Raw genomic sequence first — 21,517 nt, 5'->3', positions numbered from 1 at the left:
ATTTCTTAATTCATTTAAGGCAAAACTTATTTGGGATGAGTAAAATGTGTTTTTAGTTCTTTTATTTCATGTGATTATCAAATACCCTTTTTATAATGTCACTACTTTTATTTAAGGCTCCATTTTTTAAAGCCTTTTTTTTTTTTTTTTTTTAACATTACCAACATGACAAATTGGAGCTACAAATTTAGTAGCTCCAAGAGCTACTAAAGCACATCCACCCCTCTGGCCCAGGGCAAGGGTTGGTAGGCCGAGTGGTGACAAGCACGAGTGGTGGTTCCTTGCCTGGAGGTTGTTTCTTTTTTTATTTTTTTAATAATAAATTTATTTTTTATTGGTGATCAATTTGCCAACATAGAGAATAACACCCAGTGCTCATCCCTTCAAGTGCCCCCTTCAGTGCCCGTCACCCAGTCACACCCACCCCCTGCCCTCCTCCCCTTCCACCACCCCTAGTTTGTTTCCCAGAGTTAGGAGTCTTTATGTTCTGTCTCCCTTTTTTTTTTTTTATAAGTTTTTAAAAATTTTTATTTATTATTTATGATAGTCACACAGAGAGAGAGAGGCAGAGACATAGGCAGAAGGAGAAGCAGGCTCCATGCACCAGGAGCCCAACGTGGGATTCGATCCTGGGTCTCCAGGATCGCACCCTGGGCCAAAGACAGGTGCCAAACCGCTGTGCCACCCAGGGATTCCTCTGTCTCCCTTTCTGATATTTCCCACACATTTCTCCCTTCCTTTCTATTCCGTTTCACTATTATTTATATTCCCCAAATGAATGAGACAATATAGTGTTTGTCCTTCTCCGATTGACTTACTTCACTCAGCATAATACCCTCCAGTTCCATCCACGTCGAAGCAAATGCTGGGTATTTGTCGTTTCTAATGGCTGAGGAATATCCCATTGTATACATGAACCACATCTTCTTTATCCATTCATCTTTCGATGGACACCGAGGCTGCTTCCACAGTTTGGCTATTGTGGCCATTGCTGCTATGAACATCGGGGTGCAGGTGTCCCGGCGTTTCACTGCATCTGTATCTTTGGGGTAAATCCCCAGCAGTGCAATTGCTGGGGCGTAGGGCAGGTCTATTTTTAACTCTTTGAGGAACCTCCACACAGTTTTCCAGAGTGGCTGCACCAGTTCACATTCCCACCAACAGTGTAAGAGGGTTCCCTTTTCTGGAGGTTGTTTCTATTCAAACATTGAACGTACTTGAAACGCATGATAGCCAGAATTGACAATGCCACCAATCTGTGCTGATAAATGGATAAACTTTTATTTACCTATCAAAGGAAAACCAATATTCACTTAAAGCTGCCTAACCCATATTTCCAATAGGAAAGGTGTTTAATTTACTATCCTCCTTTAAAAAGTCTCAAATAAAATATCACTAGGAAAATACATAAAGAATTCTGATTATAAAACTGTCCAGGTAATTAATGGTCATAATAATACTGGGACTGCAGTTAAAGTGATTTTCCATAGTTTACTTGGAAGTACAGATAATCAATACCAAATCTATACATTAAGTTGTAATAGGCAATTGTAAGCAAACAGTATCAAACTCTGTGACTTTTAAAAATTAACCTGAAAAAATGAACCATATAAAAATTGGTATTACTCTTCCAGTTCTCCCAAAAGCTCTACAAAATCAGTGATGTACCATTCTGCGTTGTCTTTTACTTGTTGTCTGATCACATTTCCTCCAAATCCAATGAAAACATCCTAAGAAAGTGAAAAAAAAAAGGAAAGACTTTTAAAAAGAAGAAGAGGAGGAGGACAAGGAGGAGGAAGGAGAGGGGGAGGAAACAGCAGCAGCCTGGGACAGTAAGAGTTGTTTGAAAAAAGAAACTGTGTTAAGTGGAGCCCAGCCTGGAGGGGAAGCCTCCCCAGCGCCCTGGGAGCCTCCCTGGCTCCAGTGTCCCAAGAATGAATGAGTCCGTGCACTGCACCCCATCCAGGCCAGGGGACACTGCAAGCTTCATGGAGAAGTTAAGCCCTCTTAAAACCAATACAACTGTTTAGAAAGATAAAATCACATCAGGTGGCAACCATCTGAGTTCTACACTGGAGGCAGCTACAGCCAAGCCAGGCAATCTTGAAGAGGGCAGGTGGAAGAGAAGCCTGGGGTACAGCTGAGGGCCCCTGGGGCCTCAACCAGGACCAGAGCAGGCACTTCCTGACAGGCACCCTGTGTGAACCCAACAGTCCTCCCTCCCAGGGCGTGGATTGTCCTGGGCTGAAGGAGACAAGACGACAGCCCAGGGTCTGCTGGCTGCCCCCTACTTTCCATCATCAAGATTATTTAAGGTTTCAACTAATGACCTTGTTTCCTTAATTTCTACCAAGTGATACCTTCCTGTTGTCAGTGATCTTTTAAAATGTTTTTTTTCTCTTTTTCTGCCAGGATATAGGCACAACAGACGTAATTTGGAAATTCAAAAATCTTTTACTTGCATCTTCACTTTTTTTTCAAACTACACAAGGCGGGGGGGGGGGGGGGCTGGGCAAAAGTAATGAGATTCTTACCTTCCAGTTAAATTTAGCCCCCTCACTGAGCTTCCTGCCATGTGGCAGCCCTTTCTGCATGCCAGCCCCAGCTTGGCTGTCCTGACACACTGACTCATTCCTTCTCTGTCCAGAAGCCTCCCAAGGCTTCCCAGGACCTGACGGCAACACCACAGTGCCTGATGCGTCAAGTCTTCCACAGCTGCTGAAGAGAAAGCCTGTATATGCGGCTCCTGCCAGCTGACCGCCCAGGTCTGTGCCTAGGACACTGTTCTCTGCTGCCTCCCTGCCTCTGGACACTTCCTCGGTCCGGCCAGGGCTTCAGGTGATGGCGGCCAACCCTCCACCTCTGAGGACTTCACACAGCATGTGCACCCTCGCTCTTGGTTCAGTCGGGCCACGTCACCCTCTGATGACTGGCAGGGTCCTCTGGAATGTCTGATTTTGTCATTTCTCGATGTCAGGATTAGGAGCTCCCTGACAGAACTCTGTACCCTTTACTTCTACACACTCCTCCCTAAACCAGCCCAGCATCTATGACTTAGTCAACCCCGTGGTGGCTGTGAATCCTCTAAAGATGTCTCATCTTGAATTGACTCAAGTCAGCTAAAAGGATCCAAAATTCTTTAACCCCTTTAGGTTAATCATTCAGAGAAAACTATTTTTAGATTTCAGGAAAGTAGGTAATAAAAAGTTCACCACTATATTTGGTTCAAGTTTTCTTCATTTAGAATGACACGATAAGGGCAAAGTCCTACATGAAAAGGACACACAGGATATTCAGGACACGAGCTATCCAGTATGTGTTTCCTGCTAGTTTCAGAAAACGGCATTTATTCAGAAGAATAAAATGCTTTATTTATTTTTTTAAAGATTTTACTTATTTATTCATGAGAGACTCAGAGACAGAGGCAGAGACACAGGCAGAGGGAGAAGCAGGCTCCCTGCAGGGAGCCCGACATGGGACTTGATCCCAGGACCCCAGGATCACGCCTTGAGCCAAAGACAGGAGCTCAACCACTGAGCCACCAGGCATCCCAGAATAAAATAGTTTAACACAGGTACATTATTAAACCTCTATGAGCCTCAGTTCCCTAATCAGTAAAAAGGAGAGGGTAATGTATGAAGAAATAGTGTATCAAATATAAAGAGACATTAACATTTTGGTTACAGTATTAAGGGCTGTATTATTATCTGGAATTATTGGGGGAGATGAAGCCAAACCTGGAGCCAACACTTGGGCCAAGAGGTAGCAGCCATGTTGCGAGAACAGGGTCGCTAAAAGGTTTTCTTCCTTAGATTTGCAAGAAGTCAGTTGACATATTGATATTGAGTTGTTTCATTTGTTTTGGTTTGTTACCATGATACCTAGTATGTTCTTATTTTCCTCTCACCAATCTTATGGATTTCTTACTCAGCCATCTAAAACAAAAATACAACCAGAAAAAAACTAGCACACTTGATACATACAGCAGGAGGGCAGGCTTCCATGTCTGTGGCTCCATCTCCAATCATGACTATTTTCTTAAATTGAAATTTTTCCTTTAAAAGCTTAATAACTTTTCCTTTCCCACCAGATTCAGCTGTTGGCTGCATCTCATCAAAACCTGCATATTCACCTTAAAAGAGCAGTAAAAACAGTGTCAGTGAAAAAAAAAATAAATAAAACTCATCGCAATCACAAAAAACAAACAAAACAAAATAAAACAAAAACAAGGTCAGTGATCGCAGAATTATATCAGTAGGGCCAGCTTTGTGCACAGATGATACCCTCCCTTAAATGTCACCAAGAAGGCTAAAAATGGCCTCAGTAAAGTGACACAGCCTGGACTCCCACACCTATTCCTCCGCATAACAAGCATGGCTTTATAAAGGCAGGCACCTCTCTCTGCGTTTGCTCCTTTAGGGCTTAAACACCATGAGGCCGATCAGTTTTGTCCTCTAAGCTGTCACAGTCGTAGTTCTCAAGCCTGCTGCTGGGCCAGAACACCATGAAACAATAACACACTAAAGGTTTTTAAAAAGTTACTATATTATTTCATCTAGGAGGAGATTCCAACTTACATGTGATCAATTTTCTTTCTTACAGCAATTACCACACTCACTCTCTACATTTTTTTTATGAGCTCTACCTACGTGTAGACCCTTCAAAAATGTTCTGTCAACACATTTAAAATGTTTTAAATTAATATTTAGTTTTAAGGATGTCAGCCACCCCTTGCCATAACTAGAGACCTCCTGAGATGGTAGTAAAACAGCTGCAGCTCTGCAACGATCCAGAGAGGGGCCAGGGGCGCTTCAAAGGCAGCGACTTGCTGCTAACAACCTCTCCTTCCTGAGCCTAAACTGGTTGAAATACATAGAACTCTCAAAAACCTGAAATATGACATGTAACAAAAATGAGTCACCTGGGTACCCAGGAATCAAATGCAGACATTTATATACAGAGAGGGATTATATGGACACTAAAACCAGGAGAGATGATGGCCTAAGTCTATTTTACAGAGCAAAGCATACCAAGGAGCAAAAGACATCGGTCAAGAGAATCCTTCATCTCGAACAAAAAACAAAACAAAACAAAAACTAGAGGGTATTACGCTAAGCAAAATAAGTCAATCACAGAAAGACAACTTCATATGATCTCAGTCATATGTGGAATTTAAGAAACAAAGCAGAGGATCATAGGGGAAGGGTGGAAAAAATAAAACAAGACAAAATCATAGACAAACCATAAGAAATTCTCAACTCTAGGAAACAAACTAGAGAGAGAGGGGAGATGGGGAGGTGTAACTGGGTGATGGGCATTAAGGAGGGCACTTGATGTTATAAGCACTGGGTGTTTGGGCAACTGATGAATCACTGAACTCTACCCCTGAAACTAACAATATACTATATATTAATTAACTGAATTTAAATAAAGTAACATAAATTAAATTAAATTTAAAAAGAGAGAATCCTTCATCTCAATATTTAACTCTGAGGCTGCCGTGCTTCAGTTGCATTCCAACACACATTACATTATTTATTGAACACTAAAACTGACCAGAAAGGGAAAATGATACCATTAAAGTCTTACCATTAAAGTAAAACTTCAGCCTATTGGCAAATACATTGGTTGATGGGATATTGAGCTTTGAAGCAACGTGCTCTACAATGCTCCTAAAGCCACCAGATATTAGGAAAACCTGAACATTTCGCTCTTGCAGGTGACTTACTAGCTCCCTGCAAAAAAAGAAATATAAAACACCAAAACACTGATTAATATAAAAGAAAAAACATGAAATGTGAAAAGTAAAATACATTTTTTCCCCTGGAAGCATTTGCCCAAATACATTGGACAAGGTATTATTGCCTGGTTAATTATGTTGTATGTGTGTTTTTCAAAATGCACTTAGAAATTAATAGGTGGGGTTGGATTGCTTAGGAAACCATCCCACAACTCTATTCTGCCCATGAACCTAGAAACACAAAATGAAGAGGAAGCTTGGGCTCTCCGTAGGGAGTAGGGGGGAAGGGAGAAGGGCAGATGACTTGGGCGGGGCCAACCAGTCTGACAGGACCACAGGGAAGAGCTCAAAGAAGCAGGCAGAAGGGGCTGTTAGAGCAATGGTGAGATACTCTTCAGAGGATGTGCCCCAAAACACAGGTGCTGACAGACAGCCAGCACCCAGACCCGGGCTCCTCTTACCTTATGCCAGGGGTCAGGTGTGGGGGGTGCTCTGCTATGAGCCTTTGCACCTGTTCCCTGGAGGGCTGGATCAGAGCTAAGCGCTCTGTGAGGGCAGCCTTGAAAGGCACTGCTCCACCCATGGCTCGCCGGGTCCTAGGAGGAAGACCCAACAATCAGGCTAGCCATGTCAGATGACCCTTTGGTTCACAGGCCTTACCTCCCCAGCTCCCCCCACATTTGCCCACAAGGAAGGTGCTACCCAGAGCCCCACCATACAGCAGACATGCTACAATGCCATGGGACTGAGGCCTGGGAATAAACTTCCTGCAAGTTTGCTTGAGAATCATATTAGTATTATGTGGCCATGTCTTGTATCAAATGCAGCTGAACATGAAATGGTCCATGACCTGGTGATTGTAGGCAGCAATGGGGAGGGCAGGCAGGAGGGAGGAGTCTCACCCAGGCAGAAACTGAGAGACTGAACCAAAACTAGCCATGTCACAAAGCACTGGGTGCTTAACGATCCCCTACCCCGTCATTCTTCTTTGGTTGGTTATGGTCATCGTTTCTCTGACCAAACTAAGAGCATGTCATCCATATTTATTTGTCAGAGGCAACTATTTTTTTTTTTTTGCCATGAGAATTTGCATAAATGGATGACAGGATGATGTACACTACCCAACTCGGCTCAAAGTGATAAAAGAAGCTTACTGCCCATGATCGGCAGTCAGGGACTAAAAATAGGGGAATTATGGTCCTGCCTGTCATCCAAATGTCACTGTTTTGCAATTATTTCTCATTTCATAAAGTGACTGAATACTGTTCCTACATTTCTGACACAGCATCCTCAACTCCACAGAATCTGGCTAGCTCATCAATTCCTTCTTCTCTGATGACTGTGCTATCAACATCAAAGCACACTGCGTCAGCTGAACAGAAAAGCTTCCTCAATTCTGAATGGGAGACCATCCTTGAAAGAATCTTCCTCCTACAACAAGAAAAGATAAATATATTTAACGACCCATCATCACAAGAAGATCCAATTTTGCCTACTAATGCCAATATACTTTGATTCATATCAAAGTCAAGCATATCCCACATAAACATGGACTCAAGGATTTATTCATTTTTTAACAAAAAGTAAGCATCTTCTAAATGTCAGGCTCTGAGGAGACAAAGATGAGGTGGGCCAAACTCTTCTCCCAGGAATCACTCTAATGAAGGTACTAGCTTATAAATGTATCTGATGTTCAACCAATATTCAACTATTTTTGACCTAATAATAATAGCAATAAGGCAAGTGCTGAAGTGGAAATGTGCCTAAGATACTATGGGCACAGAGAGAAAATGCTTAACCTTGCCCTGAAACAGGGCTTCCCAAGGACAGTCATTTGAACTGAACCTTGAAGGGGTAAAAAAGAAAAAAGAAAAAAAAAGAAAAAAAAAAAAAGAACCTTGAAAGGTTAAGTGGCCTGAGTGGGTTCTCAAACAGCAGTGTATCAGTTGGGCGTGTGCAGGGAGGAGAGAGCAGGGAGGTGGAGGCAAGAAGAGAGGGCCATGATGCAGAGAGGAGGGTGTGGCAGAGGCAAGGAGCAGAAGGATGGATGAGATCCTGGAAGCTGCCCCACGGAGTCCAGCTGCCAGGCGGTGCACCAAGGGGGGCTCTGGGCCAGGCTGAGGAGTTTGGATCATACCATCCAGGTAACAGGAAACCTTGAAAGGCTTTTTGCCGTGGAAGAGGTCAGAGCTTGAACCGCATCTGAACCGCACATGGATTAGTCACCAATACAGAGGCCATAATTGAGGGTATGGCCTGACGAAAGTCAGCACAGTGGAGAGAGCAGGGAAAGAAGAGGGCTAAGGGCAGAGCCTGCAGAAATGGAAAGGGTCAGCTCAGGGGCCTGGGAAGGAAACAGAAGAGGAGGTCAGGCTCACAGGAAGGGACTGGAGACCACAGTGCTGAAGAAGCTTAAAAAAAAAAAAAGGAATTTTCAGAATCTTATATTTTTATTTTATTTATTTATTTGAGAGAGAGAGCATAAGCTAGGAGAGGGGCAGAGAGAAAGGGAGAAGCAGGCTTCCTGTGGAGCAGGTACCTCGACGTGGGGCTCCATCCCGGGACCTGAGAATCATGCCCTGAGCCGAAGGCAGACACTTCACTGAGGGAGCCACCCAGGTGCCCCCAAGAGTTTTGTGTTTTTTAAGCAAATCACTGGACTAGAATATTAGGGGTAAATGGGATCCTAAAAATTGCCTACACCTCTCATCAAATATGTCATGTACGAGGCCACACAGATGATGCAAATAACCTATATTTAGAACAGATGCTGGTTGAGACGCCTGGGTGGCTCAGCGGTTGAGCCACCTTTGGCTTTGACTTGGGGCGTGGTCCCAGAGTCCCTGGATCGAGTCCAGGGAAGGGAAGGGAGAAAGAAAAGAAAAGAAAGAAAAGAAAAGAAAGAAAAAAGAACAGAACAGATAACGGCTAAAAACAGACTCAAAGGAGCTGGCCAACCTGCTTCCTAACTGATTTCTAACCTTGCGTCTGGCAGAATGATCCAAGCCAAAGTTGACCTGAGGAGAAAAAAACATTTTACAGCAGGGCTGGCAAACTATAGCCAGTAGGCAAATCAACTACAACCTGTTTTTGTACAGCCTGTGAAGTAAGACTAATTTTCACATTTCATTTATTTTATTTATTTATTAAAGATTTTTTATTTATTTCTTTTTTTTAAGATTTATTTATTTATTCAGAGAAAGAGAGGCAGAAACACAGGCAGAGGGAGAAACAGGCTCCATGCAGGAAGCCTGATGCGGGACTCGATCCCCGGTCCCCAGGATCACACCCCGGGCTGCAGGCGGCACTAAACCGCTGCACCACTGGGTCTCCCTTATTTATTCCTTTGAGAGAGAGCACAAACAGAGGGAGAGGCAGAGGGAAAGGGAGAAGCAGACTCTCCACTGAGCTAGGAGCCCAACTCAGAGCTTGATCCTAGGACCTAAAGATCATGACCTAAGCCAAGGCAGATGCTTAATCATCTGAGCCACCCAGGCACCCCTTTATTTTCTTTTTTTCAAGTAGGCACCATACCCAGCACAGAGCCCAACACGGGGCTTGAACTCACAACCCTGAGATGAAGACCTGAGGTGAGATCAAGACCTGAGGTGAGATCACCAACTGAGCCACCTAGGCACCTCTATATTTTAAATAACTGTGAAAAAAATCAATAGAATAAAACTCTGTGACACACAAAACCTATAAATTTCAAAATCCAGTGTCCATAAGTAGAGTTTCAGCAGAACACAGCCACGCTCACCGGTTTATGCATCCAGAGCTGCCTTCACACAACAATGGGAAGGAGCTGCAACAGAGACGGAGGCCCCCACAGCCTAAAATATTCACCATCTGGCCCTTGACAGAAAAATTGCTGACCCTTGTTTGGAACCCTTACAAAAGAGTGCTTCAAATGGGAAACAGGAGTTTCACTGGAGACCCACAGAAACAGGGGAAAAGGAGGCAAATTAATGCATCCAGTAAGGTAACAGAGTATTAAACTCTAACATCAGCCTCAATGTGAATGAAGTTTCTATTAAGCAGAAAACTATTAAAAATACAAGAATACAAGAGTGGCACAGACAGTCAAGCAGCTCAGGTCATGATCTGGGGGTCCTAGGATCCAGTCTCACATCGGCTCTGCTCTCAGCACAGTATCTCTCTGCCCTCCCCCCTCCCCCCTCTCTCAAATAAATAAATCTTTTAAAAAATACATGAATACTAAATACATATTCTACTAATTATCTATAATCTCTTTCCACCCCTGTCATGCTCCTGTTAAAGCCAATCCCTCACCTCAGAGGACCGACTTCCCAGGTTCACACATCATCCCCTCTTAGCGACTGAGCTCCTTTGCTGATTGCTTCTCTGAATGTTGCAGTGACCCACGGTCCACCCCTGGTCTCCTCTGACCATACCCACTCCCTCAATGGAGCCATACAGGCTCGGGGCTTTACATGTCACCTCTATGATAGTGACCCCCAACACAGACCTGGAGCCCAGTCCTGTCTCCCAAACTCTCAACTCCAACCACCAACCTGACCTCACTTGGGTATCTGATAAACATCCCAAACTACACATGCCTAAAACTGTACTCCTGATCTTCTTGCCCCCAAACTGCCATCTTGCGCCTTCTTTCTCTCCCTCGACAGTCCCAAAACAATCATCCAGGAAACTGTGTTGCTTCTACCTTTAAAGTCCAAGCACAATCTGACCACTTCTCCACTTCTCACCCCATCCATGTCTATCCCTCTAGCCTGAGTTGCCAAAGTTTCTTGCCAAGACTGTACCAACAGCCTCCTAAAAGCCACCCCCCCCCCATTTCTGTTCTCAACATAACCGACAAAGTAATCATTGTAAGCTACTAAACAAATCACGTCACACTTCTAGTTCAAAATCCTTCAACAGCTCCTCATTTTATTAAGAGTAAACGCCAAAGCTTTTACAACTACCTCTAAGGTCTGTCCCTCCCCTGGTACCACCACCACCACCACGCCCTCCCCATTACCTCTCTGATCTCATTTCCTACTTGTGTCCCCCTGCTCACTCTGCTCCAGCCACACTGGTCTTCCTGCTGCTCTGGAAATGCACTGAGCCAACTCCCCACTCAGGGCCTTCGCTCCAGCTGTGCCCCTCGTGGGAATGCTCTTCACTTAGATACCCACTTGGCCAAATCCTTTATCAGGAGTTTGCCCAAATAATACTAGGTGTCAACTATACTTCAATTTAAAAAAACAATGAATTTTTTAAAAAAGGGGTTGGCCCAAGTATCACCTTCTTCCATGAGCCAGCCCTGACCACCCTGTTTATCACTGCAACCTCTCTCTCCTTATCCTTAACCCAACCTTACTAATATCCCTATGTCTTTTTCTTTTTTCTGTAACATCTGTCATCTTCTTTTTTTTTTTTTTTAATTTTTATTTATTTATGATAATCACAGAGAGAGAGAGAGGCAGAGACACAGGCAGACGGAGAAGCAGGCTCCATGCACTGGGAGCCCGACGTGGGATTCGATCCCGGGTCTCCAGGATCGCGCCCTGGGCCAAAGGCAGGCGCCAAACCGCTGCGCCACCCAGGGATCCCCATCTATCATCTTCTAACATACGATAAATGATACTCATTATGTTTACCAAGTATTGTCCGTCTGTCCTCATTTTATAAGCTTTGTTCACTGCTGGATCCTTAGGACTAAGAACAGTAGCAGGCACATAGCTTAATAAGATTTGTTGAGTAAGTGAATGAATAAAGCTCAAATGCCGTCTTCACTACCAAGTCTTCCCTGATTCCCTGGGGCTGAAAAAAATTTCTCCCCAGAACTTCCACAGTACTTCATGTAGACCTGTTTTCAATATATGAAATTCATAACATTCCTAATTATCTTAAACTTATTTATGTGCGTGTCACCTCCACTCCTGGATTGCAAGCTCTTCATACTAAGATCCAAAATTCCCCAAAACACTTATTTTGAGCTTCTTTTGAGTAGATGTCAATTAATTTCTGAAGGTTGAATAAATGAAATGATATCATTGTGAAGTACATGCGATAACTATTTTTTTTAGGTTTTTATTGCAGAGAATTTCAAATACATAGAAAAATAGAGTGAACAAATACATGAATTCCATGTATGCATCACCCTGCTTCAATGATCCAAGCAAGTGGTGCTTCATCAACAACTCCATTATAAAAGGTTCTGTACCCCAATTCCAACATGGGGAATTCCCACACATCTGAGCAATTCTTAGACACCACCTGGTGTCCCCTATCATTCAACTCAATTCTGACACTATGTATTGAGATAGTACCAGATTCCACAGGTTAAGCTCCACAAGACTGAACCCCCTACCACCACCACCACCACACACACAAACACACACACACATTTAAGACCCTCGTGTCAGGGACCCTGGGTGGCTCAGAGGTTGAGCACCTGCCTTCAGCTCAGGGCGTGATCCCGGGACCCTGTGTTTGAGTCCCTGCAGGGAGCCTGCTTCTCCCTCTCCCTGTGTCTCTGCCTCTCTTTCTGTGTCTCTCATGAATAAATAAAATCTTTAAAAAAAAAAAAAAAAAAGACCCAGTGCCAAGTCCAGGTTGTCACCTGAGCTTCTGATCAATTAGCTATATTGAGCAAAGGCACCAACAACTTCCTCCTTGGGTTTGACTGATTTGCTAGAATGGTTCATAGAACTCAGAGACATGTTTTACTTGTCAGATGGAAGAGACACACAGGTCAAGTTATGTCGGAAGAAGCACAGAGCTTCCATACCCTCCCTGAGCCTACCATTCTTCCGCACCTCCATGTGTTCACCAACCCAACATGGGAGCTCTCCAAACCCTGTCTTTTGGGTTTTTAGTCATCACAAAGGCATGACTGATTAAATCATTGGCCATTGGTGACTGGCTAGATCACCAACCCCTCTCTGCTCTCCAGAGGTCAGGGATATAAGACTAAATATTCCAATCCTCTAGTCACCAAGGTCAGTTCCACTGGCAGATAGCTCCATCGTTAGGTGCATACAGTCCAAAAGTCACCTCACTGACATAAGAACACCTTTATCACTCTCATCACAGGAAGTTCCAAGGGTTTTAAGAGCTTTGTGCCAGAGATGCCTAAATATGTTTCTTATTATAAATCATAGGGCAGCCCCAGTGGCGCAGCGCTTTAGCGCTGCCTGCAGCCGGGGGTGTGATCCTGGAGAACCGGGATCGAGTCCCATGTCGGACTCCCTGCATGGAGCCTGCTTCTCCCTCTGCCTGTCTCTGCCTCTCTCTCTCTCTCTCTCTATGTCTATCATAAATAAATAAAAATAAATATTTAAAAAATAATAAAAATTTACAAATAAATAAATAAATAAAATAAATCATAATATCACACCCAAACACCTCCACCTTTTCTCATTATCTTGAATCAAATCACATAATTTCATCCAAAATATTTCAGTGTATATTTCTAAAATGTAAGGACTGTTTTTTAACATGGCCATTACATTTTAATTTTACATTTTAATTTTAAATATACTCCTGTACCTGCCTGTATTCATGTCTGGCTTCTGAGGATTCCAGAATCAAATCACATTAAGACTTAATCATATCAGACTTAACAATGCCCTTGCAAATCCATTCCCCATTATCAGCATATCGATTAACATAATGTCTCCGTTATTCAATTAGTTTATGCTCTTCATGATTTGGATCCTATCTATTTCACCAATCTATCACTCATTGCTCTTCTCCAACACACACACACACACACACACACACACACACACAACACTTATGCTCAAGATATACACAGGATGTCTTCTTCTCTAAATATGTCATAGTTTTTTATTTTTTAATTTTTTAAAGAAGAGTTTATTTATTTATTCATGAGAGACACAGAGAGAGAGGCAGAGACACAGGCAGAGGGAGAAGCAGGCTCCATGCAGGGAGCCCAACGTGGGACTTGATCCTGGGTCTCCACGATCACGCCCTGGGCTGAAGGCAGCGCTAAACCATGGAGCCACCCCGGCTGCCCCTGTCATGGTTTTTTAAACCTCTGTGCTTTTGCAAATGCTGTTCCCTCTGCCTAAAATCACCTAATCCCTCATACCTAGTGGACAAATTCCTATTTATTCTTCAAGATGAAGATTAAATAACCTTCCTGATACTGTTTTATTTCCTTCCCACCCCTTCAAATAATTAATTAGAATTAATTAATCAGGGATGCCTGGGTGGCTCCATGGTTGAGCATCTGTCTTTTGCTCAGGGCCATGATCCTGGGGTCCTGGGATCAAATCCCACATCAGGTTCCCTGCATGGAGCCTGCTTCTCCCTCTGCCTGTGTATCTGCCTCTCTGTGTGTGTGTGTCTCTCATGAATAAATAAATAAATTTTTTTAAAAAACCTATGCGGACTCAGGAAATGTCAAACATTTTCATCAAGAACTCAGACCAAAGTTCTGCTAGCTGGACAACACAATGGGTTATCATTCATTAACAGTGAAAGAAGAAAAGTCTGCACATTCTTTGGGAGACCAGCAGATAGAAACAGGTTTCATAAATCAAGTTTCCAACAAGCTGGGGAACACCAAATAGCTTGCTACCCTACCCTGTCTGTGGCTCAGTAACTACCTACTGGGCTCTGGACTAGAGGAAATCAATCCAAACTCATAACACATGGCTAGGCAGGCTCGCTCCACAAGCCTAAAAGACAGGGGTCTAGGGACACCTGGGTAGCTAAGTGGTTACACATCTGCCTTCAGCTCAGGGCGTGATCCCAGGGTCCTAGGATCGAGTCCCGTTTGGGGTTCCCCACATAGAACCTGCTTCTACCTCTGCCTGTGTCTCTGCCTCTGTGTCTCTCATAAATAAATAAAATCTTAAAAAAAAGAAAAAAAAGACAGCGGTCTATCGGTGGAGAAGCAATGCTTGGTGCAATGCAACCCCACTGAGCATAGAGAATGAATCATGTAAATAGAAAGAAAGCCACGAACAGACAAATATGTAAGAAGAGCTAAAATGAGATCAATGGGACAGGCTAAAGGCTGTGCATGAGGCAGTACAATGTAACTCAGAGTGGGCACTTAGGAGAATAACGGACAGGCTCCTTTGGTGTCCATCAAAAGATGAATGGATAAAGAAGATGTGGTCTATGTATACAATTACTCAGCCACCAGAAAGGACGAATACCCACCATTTGCTTCAACGTGGATGGAACTGGAGGGTATTATGCTGAGTGAAGTAAGTCAATCGGAGAAGGACAATCATTATATAGTTTCACTCAAACGGGGAATATAAAAAATAGTGAAAGGGAATATTGGGGAAAGGAGAGAAAATGAGTGAAAATATCAGTGAGGGTGACAAAACATGAGAGATACAACAAGGGGTAGTGGAAAGGGAGGTGGGCAGGGGTTGGAGGTGACTGGGTAACGGGCACTGAGGGGGGCACTTGACGGGATGAGCACTGGGTGATATGCTATATATTGGCAAATTGAACTCCAATAAAAATTTTAAAAATAAAAATAAATAAATAAATAAATAAATAAATAAATAAATAACTGACAGGCTCCTAAAGCCTCAAACCTTCTAAGGCCAAAGCCAGTGCACACTGCCACCCTGTGCCCAGCTTAAGGCTGGAGAAGTTCAGCACAGGCACTGTCTCCAAGAGGCTGCCAGTCTCACTGAGGGGTTCAGACAAGTCATTACTGTCCATGTCTGAGAAGCCAGTGACCTGAGGCTCTCCCCAACCACTGACAACAGCAGTGGCTTCAAGCAGACCATCAGCCTCAAATACGCAAGGAAACACACATTTCCTCAAATGCAGTGAGGACGGATTTCCAGACCCCCCGATGGACACTAGTCCTGACCTGTGACTCAGAATCACTGACCCCTGCCTTCTGGGTGGCACTCTGGTACCAAAGGCAGAGAAAATAGGATGTTGGAGACAAACATTGCAATGAATTTACTAGGAAGGCTGATTCTTTCTCCACACCCTCCCAAGGAGACAGAGCTGGATTATGGATTTCGACCCTTAAACTTGTCCACACAACACTCAGGTCAGGGGAAATGCCCTCCACCCCAAGGGTCACGCAGCTTTCAGCTCCCTGCTCAGACTTCAGAACAAGTGGCCTCAGCTTGTGTCAGCCTTTCCCAGCATGCACTGTGAAGCATGCACTGTCTCCTTGTTCATGTCACTCAGAATTCACAGTCAAAATCCTCTTGGCTACCAGGGGGAAAAAGTCTGCTAAGTTCAGGTGCTTCACTTGATGGGATGAGCACTGGGTGTTATGCTATATGTTGGCAAATTGAACTCCAATAAAAAAAATAAATAAGTTCAGGTGCTTCAAAGTAAATTGTGAAAAAAAAAAAAGTAAATTGTGTACATTAGGAGACCACACACACAAAAATCATTGCTAGAGAATAGACTCTGGATCCCTTGCATCTGGCCCTGCGAGGGGGACAGGACTGGGAGTGGAAAAGACCCTGGTGGAAGGGTATGTGCTTTGACAAGGCAGCTCCGAGGCCCAATGCTGACCACTGAAGCACTGCCCTTCTGTGGGTCAGAACAGGTCTCCCGTCCACCAGGCACCCGGCTGGCCCGTCTTGGGGAAAGAGAGGACCAAACGGTAAAGAAGCAAAGGCTGATAACCCCCCCTCACCCCTAGTTCCAAAAGTACAAAAGCAAATTTTCCTTCAGGGCCAGCCTTAGGAGATCTGATTTTGCATAGGAGGGAAAAAACCTGTTCACCTAAACTCTCTTTGAACTTCTCCATCTATGTGTCTCAGAAGAGGCATCCAAAATCGCCTTCACCAACTTACTCTTTTGTTAGGATTGACCTCTTACCTTCACTTGTGTAAAAACATATATAAGCTGGTACAGAGGTTGTGGAGATCAAGCACATGCAAGAGAACAAAACTTAGTAGGCTTAGGCAGATGTCACCTTGGGTAGGAGGGGTGAGTCTGTTTCAGGCCCTCTGGGCACTGCACAAAGGCAGCTTGACAAGCTTCTGGGTCAGAGGAGAGTCAAAGGTAACTAGGCCTACCGTTCCTGACCAATGCACTAATTTTTTTTTAAAGGTTTTATTTATTTATTTGACAGAGAGAGAGAGAGAGCCCACAAGCAGGAGGAGCAGCAGAGGGAGAAGGAGAAGCAGGCTCCCCACAGAGCAGAGAGCCTGACATGGGGCGATCCCAGGACTTGAGCAGATACTTAATCCACTGAGCCCTCCAGGTGCTCCCCCCACAATGCATTTATAATATATTTTATGATTTAAAAAAAGAACAGTTGTTCTAGGGAACCTGATTTTATGCATCCCACATACATTATAGCAGACAATCTTATTCAAGTGAAGAGAAAACTGGTCACAGCTAAATAACAACAAAGATAAATCGGACTCACGTCTCTCCAGTGCTGGATTCCTAGGAAATGAGACTCTTCTCTTCCTGCTTCTTTCCTGAATAAAAATGCAGCATAAAGTTCTGACCACAAATCTCTTTACGAGAGATCTTGTGAGTTCTGCAAGAGGAAGAGCCAGAAGGAGAGGTGGAAATGGACATCAAGGTCCAGACACAAGAAAGACAAGAACAGTCTAGCTCCTTCTGCCCACTGGTAGGACTGGCACAAAATAAGGGTCAGATGCAAAGTTCCCTAAGACTGCTTCCCTTGCGAAACGTTTGACTTCTGCCTCCTTTCAGCACTGCAGAGGAATAAACACGTCTTCTTTGCTGGCTTTAATTCTGCAAAAGCTTCAGATCGGACAGGAAATCACCTCCACCTGATCAGCAGAATGCTAAGGAGAGGGAAGGGGAAGAGGATTTACTGAGAGAACAAAATGCAGACACAGAGGAGCTGACTCAGGTGTATTGCAGACTCTGCAAAACAGATCCTGCTGTCTTCAAAACGAGTAGACAAAGTCGCCAACATGCCCAGAACAGTCACAGAAGAGTCCCGTTGCCCAATATCAAGGGAACAAAGCCAACAATTTTGAATTAAAATCCTCATAATTAAAACTGTAAATAGAAGTTCCAAAACTCAGAAGAAAAAAAGGTAAAAGAAATAGTTAAGAAGATGAGGCAAGAAAAAGCGAAGAGGCTGAAAAGGAAGGGATCCAGAATGGAAATAAATAATGCAGAAGGTTTAAAATGTAGTCCTTACTGAACTCAAAAGGGGTTGCATACCCTTTCATCCAATTTTTGAGTTAATCTCAAAAGCAAAGAAAGGAATATGGCTTCCATCTTGGCCCAGCCTTCGCCCACTGCTCTAAGGAAGGGCAGTTGCCCACGTTGGTAGCTGCCCTATGGTGACTGTGAAAAAAATAAATGTTTGTTGTTTTAAGTTGCTAAGTTTGGTGGTAATTCATTACACAGCAATAGATAGCTAGTATAACAGCTTTGAGATAGGCAAAACGTTCTTTAAGAATCCCCAAAGCGTGAACAATATAAGGAAAACATGATAGAATGATTTCATCAAGATGAAAAACTTCTGCTCAAGATACCCTTGTGGGACACATGGGTAGTGCAGTCAGTTAAGCATCTGACTCGTGATTTCAGCTCAGAATCAAGATCTCAAGGTGGTGAGATCAAGCCCCCCCTGCATGGGGCTCCACACTGGGCATAGAGCCTGCTTAAGATCCTCCCTCTCCCAAAGGGGAACCCTCTTGCATTGTTGGTGGGAATGCAAACTGGTGCAGCCACTCTGGAAAACTGTGGAGGTTCCTCAAGAAGTTAAAGATAGAGCTACCCTATGACCCAGCAATTGCATGACTCGATATTTACCCCAAAGATACAGATGCAGTGAAACGCGGGGACACCTGCACCCCAATGTTCACAGCAGCAATGTCCACAACAGCCAAACTGTGGAAGGAGCCTCGGTGTCCTTCCACAGATGGATAAAGAAGATGTGGTCTATATACACAATGGAATATTACTCAGACGTCAGAAACGACAAATATCCACCATTAGCTTCCACGTGGATGGAACTGGACGGTATTGTGCTGAGTAAAGTAAGTCAATCGGAGAAGGACAATCAACCTATGGTTTCACTCAAATGGGGAATCTAAGAAATAGTGAAAGGGATTATAAGGGAAAGGAGGAGAACTGAGTGGGAAAAATTACAGAGGAAGATAAACCATGAGAGAGACTCCTAACTCTGGGAAACAAACAAAGGGTTGCAGAGAGGGAGGTGGAGGGAGGATGGGGTAAGTCGGTGACGGGCACTGGGGAGGGCACTTGATGAAATGAGAACTGAGTGTTATACTATATGTTGGCAAATTGAATTTATTTTTTGTAATTATTTATTTATTTACTCATGAGAGAGAGAGAGAGAGAAGCAGAGACACAGGCAAAGGGAGAGCAGGCTTCACGCAGGGAGCCGGATGGGGGGCTCCATCCGGGATTCTGGGGTCACGCCGAAGAATGAGCGAAGGCCCACGCTCAACCGCTGAGCCACCAAGGCGTCCCATGGCAAACTGAATTTAAATAAAAAAGTAATTCATTAAATTTTTTAAAAAATCATTTAACCAAATTTAAAAGGGCGGGGGGTGGTGGTGACGCCTAGGTGGCTCAGTGGTTGAGCATCTGCCTTCCGCCCAGGAGGTGATCCTGGAGTCCCGGGATCGAGTCCCTGCGTCGGGCTCCCTGTGAGGCGCCTGCTTCTCCCTCTGCCTGTGTCTCTCTGCCTCTTCTCTGCATCTCTCATGAATAAATAAATACGAGGGCACTTGATGGGATGAGCACTGGGTTATACTATATGTTGGCAAATCGAACTCCAATAAAAAATATACTAAATAAATAAATAAAAATAAAAAATAAAATTCTAATTCTGATGGGAAAGATGAGAAAGTCAGACACAGCAACTCTTAATGTCCGAGGTTTTCCGAATCCTGTCCTGACTGCCCTGAGCAGGATTGCATCATTCATTCATGCTGTTTGGTAACAGGCAGCAAGGGGATGACGCAAGGGACACCTCTTCAAAAGTACATGGATGAAAAGAAACCCCGAAACCCCATGACATTTTTTGTTTACCTATCCCGGTTAATAAAAACACAGGCAAAGTGCGAAGCCGTGGCTGCGGAAGAGGCCGAGCGGCAGAGGAGAAAGCTGAGCACAGGGAGGGAGACACACATGCCCAGACTCACCCCGCCGCCGGCGGCTGCCTCCTGGGCCGCCGCGGCTCCCGGCTCCCGGCTCCCGGCTCCCGGCCCCCGGCTCCCGGCCCCCGGCTCCCGGCTCCCGGCCGCGCCTCCCGCTTCACGTCCGCTGGCGGCGCTCCGACCGGGCGGCGGTGACCTGTGCGGGCCCGCGGGGCGTACCAGGCAGACCCCGGGAGCCGCGGATCAGCGCGCGGGGCTCAGCAGGCTGGCGGCGCGGCGCTGGGGTGAACCGGCCCGCCCCGGGGTGGGGCTCCCCGCCCGCCCGCCCCTCCCCCGGCGGGGCTCGGCCCCCGCGGCCCCGGGCGCGCACCCCGCCCGCACCGCGCGGAGGAGGGCGGAAGCGCTCCCCGCCCGCACCCTCGGGGCAGGGGCCGGCGGGGGCGGCCGGGGGCTCTGTGCTGCTGTGGCCGCGAACGAAAGCTCCTTAGGGACCTTTTCTGAATCCGCGTTGGACCTCTTGTTCTTGCAGGAATGGAGGTCTCCAAGAGAATTTCAGTAGCTGCTAATATTCCTACTACATGTCAACTATGCTGCAATTAAAAGAGCAAACCTACTTATATTGGCAACTAAAATGCAGAAAACCATGAGTGGACAAATGAATCTACATTCTTTTTTTTTCTTGTCATCCAGTTTTCGTCTAGGAGTCACTTGCTAAGCTCCTTTTGAGTGGACTATAATAAATAAAGGGGAGCTCTGGCTCAGCTGGCTGGAGCTGGGCTGGGGCCCCTCCCTAAAACACGGCCTGAAACCTCAGATGCCAACAGTTCTGCAGGCTCCCTCCAAGTGGTCCCTGGGGCAGAGGGGTCGCAGCTGCTGGAGCAGAGCCCACTTGGCCAGAGCATCCCTGCCTTTGGCTACAGAACCTCTCAAGAACACAATCCTGTCCAGAATTGTAAGAGTGCTGCTGCTCTTGCGCCAGGCGGGCCCTTGAAAGTTAGTACTGTCAGATGTCATTTGTAAGAAAATGGTTGCAGGTTTGGGACACACCTGATTTAATTTCTCCCAGATCTGCCCAAGACGGTTCTGATCTGAAGAACAGACAGGAGGAATTTTGATGTTTTAAAATGTGAAGTAAAAAAATGATACCACGAATGGGAGGAGAGCAAAATACGGGAGTCTAAAAAACAATCTAGTTAAGAAACTGTTTATATTTTGTAGTAATTTAGAAAGAAGTATAATAAAAAAAACAAGATGGGCAGCCCCGGTGGCACAGCGGTTTAGCGCCGCCTGCAGCCCAGGGTGTTATCCTGGGCACCGGGGATCGAGTCCCACCTCATGGAGCCTGCTTCTCCCTCTGCCTGTGTCTCTGCCTCTCTTTCTGTGTCTCTCATGAATAAATAAATAATCTTTAAAAAAATAAAAATAAAAGAACAAGATGTTAAACACCAAATACTTGTATATGAACATAAATGGTAATTTATGTTCTAGTATTTCTAGGGAAAAGAAATCCAAGTACAATAACGTGAAAAAGTAGAATTAATATCTGCTATAATTCATATTTCAAAGATGTTTAATATGAAGCAGATTTCAAATAAAATATTTGTACTAAATAAAATCTGGCCTCTGTACCCACCTCCCAATTACACCTGTACTAGCACTTGTGGTCATAAGGTGGCAGGTTATAAACACAAACCATATTAAAAAAAAAAAA

General features: G+C 44.6%; 1 protein-coding gene across 12 annotated transcripts in view; it reads right to left on the bottom strand.

Moving 5' to 3' along the window:
* Positions 1–1,257: 1,257 nt before the first annotated feature.
* The window catches only part of PSPH (phosphoserine phosphatase), a 52,631-nt gene continuing 32,371 nt past the window's right edge, over positions 1,258–21,517 (bottom strand). For 4 of the 12 annotated variants that reach the window (XM_077908394.1, XM_077908388.1, XM_077908385.1 and 1 more), the window contains exons 2-6: positions 7,013–7,171; positions 6,202–6,336; positions 5,590–5,735; positions 3,984–4,132; positions 1,258–1,730 (exon numbers count right to left, since the gene is read on the bottom strand). In XM_077908394.1, the coding sequence (XP_077764520.1) occupies positions 1,623–1,730; positions 3,984–4,132; positions 5,590–5,735; positions 6,202–6,336; positions 7,013–7,152 (678 nt within the window). In that variant the 5' untranslated portion in view covers positions 7,153–7,171 and the 3' untranslated portion in view covers positions 1,258–1,622. Of the gene's footprint in view, positions 1,731–3,983; positions 4,133–5,589; positions 5,736–6,201; positions 6,337–7,012; positions 7,172–8,721; positions 8,758–17,114; positions 17,506–19,738; positions 19,762–19,851; positions 19,976–21,517 lie in introns of those variants that run through there. The other 8 variants (XM_077908386.1, XM_077908383.1, XM_077908384.1 and 5 more) reach the window with 7 other exon arrangements.

This window comes from Canis aureus, chromosome 8 (assembly GCF_053574225.1).
Source record: "Canis aureus isolate CA01 chromosome 8, VMU_Caureus_v.1.0, whole genome shotgun sequence".
Taxonomy (NCBI): Eukaryota; Metazoa; Chordata; class Mammalia; order Carnivora; family Canidae; genus Canis; species Canis aureus.
The sequence above is the reverse complement of the archived record's forward strand: the minus strand, read 5'-3'. Positions and strand labels throughout refer to the sequence as shown.